Genomic DNA, 10,132 nt, shown 5'->3' with positions numbered 1-10,132 from the left:
TCAAAAGTATATTCACTTCAAATTTTATTTCGTATCAATTGTTATCAAGCACAATGTCTTTAGAAAGAAGTTCAAACAAAACACGAGATAATCAATCGTATGGAAATTTAAAGTGTATTTAAAAAAAGCTCTTTGTTTATATGTTTTCTTTGTTGTGATAGATAAAAATAGTAATAAGAATAATATATATGCAGGGTTGCGTACAGTACTTTCCTGCCTCCAAACCCATTAACAACATATAAAGTTGGGGAAGAAGTAAACGAGAACAACAACGTGGTGTTTTTAATTGTTTCGAAAAATCATCCCCTCTCTCATCCTTCCTTTTTCTGTCTCAATCCAAGGTGTTAGCCTTTTGATTCATGCTTACTTTTTCCCTTGTTTTATTTTGAGATACATTCCCATTTTCGTTTCAAGTTGTTTCAAACATTTTCTGCTACAAGTTTACAGATTCTACTGCCTCGTTTTCATTGTTCGCTTGATGATACTTACACAGTCTGTAAGGAAAAGGTTGGAAGCTGTTGCACTGTTAACACATACTGACAACATACATCGATTACCATTACCCTACAAACGTATAGGTTTCCACAAGCTTGAATGTGTGTCGATGCAGAGAGGAACTGTTGAACATTTTGCTACAATGCAAAGCATTACAATACCATCATCGGTGGTGGAATCTTAGCAAATTCATTGAAATATTAGAAGGGAAAAATTAAAATTATGTATTACATAAGTATAACGTAAGTGCTTAAATCTAATAAATGTTGTGGAAACGTGCCAGAAATATATCATTTCATCGGTAAACGAAACAGTTGCTAAGGTCATCTCTTGATAGGGTAGACACATTGCAACGCTCAGTAAGTACTGGTTGTAATATGGTTGTCAGAAATTAAAGTAAGAAACACAAAGAGACAAATATCAGCTGAGTTTGACAACATAACGAAACCAACGCAACTAGTGCAACTATATACGGGACAAGATCGTCCAACAAACCTGTATGATCGTTCAACTTGCATTACGAGGGAAATCGTACCTCCGGGTCGGTTTTTTTCTCTACGCTCTTCTCTCTTTCATTGGCACTAGCTATACGCCACGCACCGAAGAAGTCTTCTATCTCGTAGTCGACGCTTTTCCTTCGCACTTTCCTTTTCCCGGTTATCTTTGTTGTGTTGATTATTTACGCCGCTTCTAAAACATGTATCTTGAGGACAAGCCCTAGCTGGCATTTTGTTTACATCATGTTGACACCTCTGTTTTTACTTCTCTGTTACTCTGTTACTTTACTTCTGACAAATCTAATCCATAATATTGCATTTTGAATGACAGTTATTTTTTTCGTTTTGTTAGTTCGTTTTTTTATCTTAGTTGTGTTTCAATGTTGACGTGGGAAAGAAAAACTGTTGCAAAATGTTTTAAACAATAATTCTTTTTTTGGTATTTTTTTCAATTTTATGATTTTTTTGAGTTATTTTTTGAATGTTTTTGTTGATTACATGATAGTAGCATATCTCTTAAACAATTACAAATCGCAAGTATTTCGACTGGTTAGATCGTGATACCGATTCTGATGATGCTTTTCTTCATTGTTTCAATATTTTACTTCCCATTGGTATTCTACTGTACTGTACGTACGCACTAAAGTTTCTTCAACGTCCATTCATGTAAAGTGTTGCTGTGAAGAACCTAGCTGGTATTGTAATCTTCGAAAAGGGAAATGTTATCTTCTTGGACTTTATATGTATGATTGCGATAGCTTCGTTAAGAATGGGTGTGAAATGGTGGATTTTTCACTGAAGAAACCATTCAACAAGCATAATGGTTGTTCGTTGATGGTGATGATCGCATATTGAGATGATCTAGAATGTATGCGTATTTTCTAATTAGCATTTCAAACTTGCGTTAAACTATGTATCATACTATTGTATCAAAACGAACGAATTTTGACCAGACCGATTTGGAATGCAACGGTCTCTGCCACCAACCGAAGCTCAGTTGGTCAACTTCGTTCTTATCGTTTAAGAGCACTGCATGATGTTGTTGCCGCTCACATCCAGATCGATCGTTGCTTGGTACTATTGATGGTAATATTGTAACACTCACACACACAGCAATACCGATCTAAGACACGAATTTCATTTTAATACAACAGTACCCACGCACGCATTTCCTTTGTGATACTATGATCCTTGATGACGGATAGTAAGACGGATCATGGTGAAATGGATTTCCGACCGTGTTCTACTCCTCAATGCTGTAGACCATGAAGAGATACTCATTCTTCTGCTGCTCGTCGATATGTGGTGGAGCTAGCGGCGATTTCGGGCTGAGCGGCTGAAAACCAACAAAAGAGAACGTTCGTACCAGGTTCGGGCGGTCTAGACGGTCCTTGCGGATGCACAGTACGACGGCGTCGCATTCCAGCTTCTCTTCGGCGAATTCGAGCAGCGAAATGAACGAGTGTTTCGACGCCTCGTGCGACATTGCAGACGGCAGCGACACGTACAGAATGTTTTCGATTGGGTTAAACACCGTCTCCCAGCTGCTGCACTTTTGGGGTGTTACGAAGAGCTTCAGAGTAATCGGCGTTGGAGCGGATTGGCTCAGCACTTCTTGAATTACAGCTGCCTCCTGATGGTTCAAATAGTCGACGGTTGATTCGGGGAAATCCAGATCGTAGTACTCAGAGGAAGCGGTGGTCGTTGTCGAATCGAAAGAATCCTTGCGATTGTATTCTGCAAACAACAATGGAACAAGTTGCGTTAGCGCATTGTTAGTTGTGTAAAATTACTTGGACAGCAATGCGGCCTCTTCAGTCCTGCTGAAAATATATCGGGGAGAAAATAATCCTTACCCTTCAAGGGAGAGGCCCTATCGTGATCGGTCCTGATTGTTGGGACATCAGGACCACCACAGCGGTCCTACAGCCAACGAAACACAGTAAGAGTCGGAGGCCGCCGACGACGAGGAGGAAGAGGAAATCGTACGTTTACTGGTACGATTACTACTACTAAGACTTGGCTCACTGAAACAATATAGATAATAAATAAATGAATACATATAAACGTTAGTTTATTCAATGAACAAAGAATAATAAATCAATGACAGACAAAGACATCTTAGAATTCGTAAGTATCATTCTTCATTGTACATAGCTAATGTACGATCGTTTATTAAAAAAAAAAAACAGGGCAATAAATTTGAGGTCATGCGCGTAGTAGGAGTAGTATTAGTGAATAATTCCGAAAAATTTGCATTTTGTCACACCAAGCGAACACCGCTTTATTGCAGGGGTAATCTCAGATACGGTAAATATTATACGATTAAGATCCGCTACACGCTGTTATGTAAACGAATGTGTGGTTGAAATTATACACTCAATCTTGATAGTACAAATCTTTACATAACCCTGGTGATTACATGGAAAGTATTATGCAGTGCATCTTGAATCACACGTTCCCGTTGGGGTATTTAATCGATTCCAGCTATGTTTGTTTATTAATACTCTTTCCAAATTGGCAATCATTTTGTTTGATGTACGGCGATAGAAGTAAGCTTACATTGTCATAGTTCTCGCCATCGTACGGCCAGAATTTGCCGTTTCAGATGTATCGGCCTCAGTAGCGGCGGCAACAAATGCAGAAGTTGGCACTTTCATGTTCAAACTTTCAAACGTTCAAACTTTACACAGCAAATTAAACAAAAACACACACACACGATCACGGTGGTTCGAAGCGTTTGTTGCGGTTGAAAGTTATTTTGTTTGCCGGTTGTGTGCTTCTTTTATTTTTTACAACAGATTTCAGCACTAAACTGTAAGTGTTGGTAGCTCCGATGGAATAATGGTTGCAAATATGATGACAAATTTTCACACAAAATTGTAACAACCAGTCACACTTTAAACTGCTTCAAAGGAAATCTTTCGAAATGGCTTCACCGCAATATCTCATCGAATATAATAGCGCTCATTTTCTCGGACAGACGCCGACTGATTGTCTTTCCCGCGAGCCAAGGCGTCGCATGATCACCCTCGAACAAACCTTCATCACCAACACATTGACGGTTGCAAAAAAGTGCTGTGTATATGCTTTTTTCCTGCCAACACAGTAGTATCGAACGAAGGATGCTTGCCATACGCTGAGAGTGTGTTTACGAAAACACAACTACATTGTCCGCTTCGCAAAGAGCTTCACGTCACATTCGGATGGCAAATAATAAGTAAAAACAGAATAGTCAAACACAGCCAAACTCGCGCACACATAACCCGAGGGCTACAACTACAGTACGATCTGCAGATGTTTTGGTTTTGATAGAATGTTTGTGTATGTAGAAGAGCAGGGTAACGCGGTGGTGTGACCGTGGATACATTTTGCAAGCAAGCAAATCCTCTCCTCCAAATCAAATTCTTACACAGACTTGAAAATATATTGCAACCGTTTTAATTTTGCGAATCACTGCTACGTATGCTCACAAGTATACCATAAAGACGCCCTTCCGGTTTTTAAGGAATGAATTTTAGAAAGAAATCTTACGAAACCTGTACTACCTAGCATGGTGAAAAGTGATACTAAATTCTTTGGATTAATATTAAAATACATTTCGCGGAAAAGTAATACTAAAAGCAAACTACGCATTTAACAACGCGCACCTCGACATTGCATGCAAAACCCACCAGAACCACACGTAAGAAAAGAAATGTGTCATTCTCGAGTATTTTTATCTCAATCTTTAGTAGTATGGATGGCAAAAAGACCCCCTCTGTCTGGCTGACTGACTGTGCGAGTAAACGAGTGGCTCTACTACAAGTACTGCGCTGCGTTGCTTCGCTGTCTTCTTCTCTCGGTGTCATTTAGCAAATTGCGCACTTGCCTGATTTCAGGTTCGGCCATTTCGTCCAAGAGAGCGAGCGCGCGGCGTTCATTCCCCTGCCAAATATAAACAACAGAGCACGGGGCACGATCGACCTTTTCCTCTTCTGGTGATGGTGGTGGTGGTAGTGGTGGAGTGTTGGTATGCATCTAACACAACACATCAACCAAACCAACAACAGCACTGCTACACACCATTTAAAAACAAATCAATGTATCGTTAAAAGGCTAAGCTTTCCGAGGCTGATAGAGGTCAAAATTACACGCTAGACAGGGTGGTCACATCAAAGATACAGATAGAAGAGCACACCGTATGATGGCTATTAGCTTTAACTTTATTTGATAAATTTAGAAAAGCACAGATACTACCAACTAAGCGGAATTGCAGCTGTAGTAGAGCAGAAAACGATACTACCTTTTCAACGATTCAAGCCGGGCGTATGGCGAAATATGTTTTCCGTCTCTTTTTTACAAGTTTACAACCGAGCGGACGAAAGAATTAAAATAAACCGGCAATATTCCGGCACCGACGGAGAGCGGGGCGGGCTGTGGTATGCTGTTTTTGACGGGGTCAACAGTATCTTCCCAGTGTGGATAACACGTGGGTGCGATTAAACGCACGCGGAAAGACACGGCCGGTTCTTACCTTGAACTTGTGCCAATTTACGTGCAAAACAAACACCGAAGCCTTATAGTACAAGAAACGAGCCAGGTGTAAGTAACAGGGTGGCCACTCGAATCAGGATTTAAATTTCCCGGTTTTTCCCGGTTTTTCCCCGGTTTTTCCCGGTTTTTATCGAATTTTTTTGGAGTTTTCCCGGTTCACTATGCTTCGTGTGCCGGTTTTATCGATACTTCAATTCCAAATTATTATGTCATACGTTTTCAAAAATCGTTATGTAGAGGATGGTAAGTAAACACGAGCATTACAGGACAAATGGACGCTTGTCATGAAAACTGGATAAAATTTATTAGTGAGTTATTCAAAAATATAGTATCCAATCTGGAGGTGTCACAACACATTTGAGAACCATTTTTGGCATGATTTCTATCAAATTTGTACCAACTAATTTTCAATCATGCGCTCGTTTGTGGATCTAATTTGGCTACTATGGATCTTAAGCTATTTAAATATGCATTCTTTATATTTTTGGAAGTTTTTTATGAGCAAAAAACTGATGAAAAAACTACAAAAAAAAAAATTACAAATATTGCTTTTTGATGGTTTTGCATCATGACACTAACGTGTAAAGACTTTAACCCGTGGCCAAGATATTTTTCATCGGCTATCAATTGTTGATTTACAGATGTAATCTTTTTTTTTTCTTTGGCTCAACAACCGATGCCGGTCAAGGCCTGCCAACCCACCACTTGTGGGGTTGGCTTTCAGTGACTTATTGATTTCCCCCCATAGCAGGATAGTCAGTCCTACGTATGGCGGCACGGTCTATTTGGGGCTTGAACCCATGACGGGCATTTTGTTAAGTCGTACGAGTTGACGACCATGAGACCGGCTCACAGATGTCATCACATAACCTTAAAAAAGTTGTTGTCCTGTTGTTGTCCTTACATGTTGTCCTTAAATGTTGTCCTTACACATTGGTTGTACACATGTTGATGGCCTGTGGTAAGTTGGAAACAATATACGAAACATCCCAATAATAGAAAATACACTTAGTACGATGATAAACAGTGATAGCAAAAGTTTGTGATAATTTCCCGGTTTTTTGGGAGAATTTCCCGGTTTTTCCCGGTTTTTCCCGGAAAAATAAAATTCACGGCTAATTCCCGGTTTTCCCGGTTTTCCCGGTTGAGTGGCCACCCTGAAGTAATGCTCTTCAAATCTGCGTTGTTGATGCGATACAAAACACGTGATATTCTAAAATCTAAAAACATTCCACGGCACCCACCCTCCTCCATTCGACTCAAAATACCAAAGGCTTGTTGTATTGCCATTTTCAATATTGTTTCTTTTCATCTTTGAACGATCAAATTAAGTTCCTCTGTATTATGTTCCATCACACATACCATTGTACACGTGAGAAAGTTAAGCCACCGTCGTTTGTGTCTTCAACGTCATTGCTTGGGAAGTTTTACACTAACGTTGTGTTAACGGACCCACCATAGCGCGTCCGTGCGTATGTGTGAGCGCATTTAAAATTAAACATCTACTTTGTATGACGTAGGCGGGGAGGGGCTGTTGTGAGCAGCTTAAAATTCAACAGCCAAACCATTTTATTTTACTGCCAAAAATAGTTCCAAACGCTCTCTTTGCCATGTTGCGGGTGGTTCTGTTTTGAAGGCCCGGATAAGGCAGGAAATACATTTTTAATGAATTATTTACTTCCTGGCACAACTTGTTTTGGTTTTCTTTATATTGGCCTGCGATTTTGTGGGTATTCGGACACGGTAAGCCCTCGAAATTGGGCGTGCAATTAGTTTTCAAAGTAAGAAAAACTAATCTGTCTGAAAAGAGAATGTTTATATACAATGTGAACCAACCTCCGCACCTCATATGGACGATCTAATAAAGAACCAGAGGGCACGTGTATTGTGGTATAACAAACTTGCCAAAAACTGGTGCAGTGAAAGCGCGAACGTCCGCGAAACTTCAAGGTGAACCACATGGGAAAGCGGGAGGAACGCTCCATGTCAAAACATGCGATGGATGGATATGGTCCGATGGCGAGGAGGAGCTCACCACAATCCTCCAAACGACAACAGCGCGCACCTTCTCGTTTGTGTGACGCAGTTGGAGCGATGACAAAGAGAAAAGTGGTTTGTTGTTTTGCTTCCTCCAAAAGTAATACATTCGTTATCAATGTTTCGCCCCCGGCAGAGATACGCTGGCTAAGATAGCAAGCGTGCTGGAGTAGGTTGGTATGAACGATCGATGGCAACAAAACGCTCAAACTAATATGAGTGGCAAATTAATGAAGAGTCGACATAGTATTTGCCAGATAAGATAAAGAGCACACAATACAGGAAATGGCATATAAATTACACGTGACTGCATGCACATACGGATTGGGCAAAAGGTTGCACCGCAATGGCGGAGCACAACAAAACTGTACATATTGCACATCAAATTTAAAGAATTGTCGTATGATAACTATAAAAGACAGTCTAAAGATCGATAACGAGGACATTACTTATTATTAGCTTGTTTCATCATCGTGCCTCTACATTCACTCATCCTGTCGGTGTAGAGTAGTAATCGATCAATGTCTAATTTGATTAAACGAGATTCGATCGTCTGGAACGTTCAACAATCCGACTAGAACTCATGGAAATCGGTTTTTACGGCAAGTGGGAAGGGGGCGAAAGATTTTTTTAAAATACTGTTTGTGCCATCAATTGTTCGATCAATTGGACTAATTGTGAACAGGCGGACACATGTTGATGATGTGTCGTTCTGAGTGATCGTAATTGAGGGCAAATACTTCCAGTTTGAATCTTGCTTCTTGATCTTCGCTGATAACTCAATTTAACCTACTATGGAACTATTTTGTTGACGGATGTACCCAAACAAATTTACGCGATCACGAAACGAAACGCGTAATGCATCGAAAGCGAGCCATGTCGCGTGAATATTACCCTGCAACGCGGTTCCAAAAATAGAATACATGTAATCACGCTCAACTAGTGTGGAATGGCGTCGTGCAGTACTATTGATGAACTTAGACAAGCTTAGGTCAACTATAGAGATGGTGACGTCTTAGGAAATGGTATTTTCTGGAATCCAGTGCCTGGCTCCGATCACAGTGATCAACAGATGTCCATGCAGTTCTCTATAAAAAAAGTGAAATTTTGCATCATCGTTGTTCTAATGCTTCTTTCCATACTGAAGCTTATCTCCATGGCAACGCATCGAATCATCTAGACGCGCATCCTTTGGAATACAGCTGAGAGAAATCATGCGCCCATCATTCGTCGAGAACAAAGGAGAGGAAAGGAAAGTACTTACAATTTGCAGTGCACTAATACAGATGCCTCTGCACATTAATGATATATTATATTACGACCTAGGCCAACTTGCTGCTTTAAATTCCAACCCTTATCTACAATGCCTCAGTGTACACATTGCGCACAAGTTATATGACTGTAAAATTGAGATTTAAAATTTAGTGTCACTGCGAAAAACAAAACAAAACTCATCAGTAACATTACAAATTTTCCCTTCCCTTGGGTGCGCGTACGCAGACTCCGGTTGGTAACAAAAAAAAAAAAAAACTTTCGCGATGTAACCAACCAACACAATCGTACCAATTCACACGCACACACAATATATCGGGGGCGCATACGGGACAAACAAAATGGCGATATACTTCACGATGGCGATCCAATTTCCAGTAGCAATAAAACGGAATCCTCGCCGCTAAGCAATTTTATCAACCTTACGGGGTATTGGAAAAGCAATATCTTTAATTTTGCTTGAATTGCTTTCTTTGTTTATGTTAGAAGGACATTTCGGTAAGAAAACTGAATAGCAAAAAAAAAAATCTTCCACCACCATTCACACTTGGTACCGTAACACGTAGTCCCCTTTCATTTTACATTACGACAAATATCAAACAATTCTAAATGTTTTTACTTACCGCATGTTAAAACTTAACGACGGCATTTTGCTGGAGAATGATGGTTGTTGATTTTCTTTACTTTTAATTCTGGAGCTGCTGTAGCCACGGGGATAAATCATCACTTGCTTGCACAACTTTGTGTTTAAGAATACGTGAACGTGCCAGCTGTCAAACGATTATCAACCTCCAAGAGTGACCCAAGGAGCAAAAAGTCACAAGTTCATCGTCAAATAAAGCAGATGAAAAAACATCGAATGAACTGCAGTCGGCAATCAACAATTGAACGCTTTCTAGGGTAACTGTACTAGTTTTCGGTAGTGTACCTATTTTCGGCAGCATTTAAAGTGAAAAATAACCTGTTTATCGTGATTTTAAAATTCCGTGATTTAAAAAAAAATGGGAAACAACGAATGATTCTTTCGGATAAAGCCAAGAAATTCAATAAATTAATTGATGAATGTAAAAGGTGACAGAACAATTATCAAGCATTATTACACTTGCCCCCTAGGCATTTTTATACCAAGGTTTAAGTTTGACAGATAAATGAAATCAAGAAATTGTAACAGTAAAAAAAATGATTTTCTTAAACAGAGTTATTGGTTTTTGGTTTGAATGCATAACCAATAAAGTTCGTGTTCAGTTCAAACCTGTAGAGTGCGCAAGCACCACGAACTGCCTGATTTTCATTCA

At 39.8% G+C, this 10,132-nt stretch overlaps 1 protein-coding gene across 1 annotated transcript; it reads right to left on the bottom strand.

Annotated features, from left to right (window-relative positions):
* LOC121595606 (ornithine decarboxylase antizyme) lies at nucleotides 1–4,029 on the bottom strand. Its single transcript, XM_041919691.1, is given in 4 exon segments — nucleotides 1–2,729; nucleotides 2,849–2,897; nucleotides 2,899–3,019; nucleotides 3,555–4,029. Coding segments are annotated over 4 exon segments (762 nt in total). The 5' UTR covers nucleotides 3,653–4,029; the 3' UTR covers nucleotides 1–2,235.
* Between the last annotated feature and the right edge of the window lie 6,103 nt (nucleotides 4,030–10,132).

Source organism: Anopheles merus, chromosome 3R (genome assembly GCF_017562075.2).
Source record: "Anopheles merus strain MAF chromosome 3R, AmerM5.1, whole genome shotgun sequence".
Taxonomy (NCBI): Eukaryota; Metazoa; Arthropoda; class Insecta; order Diptera; family Culicidae; genus Anopheles; species Anopheles merus.
This window is presented reverse-complemented; position numbering and strand designations above follow the sequence as displayed.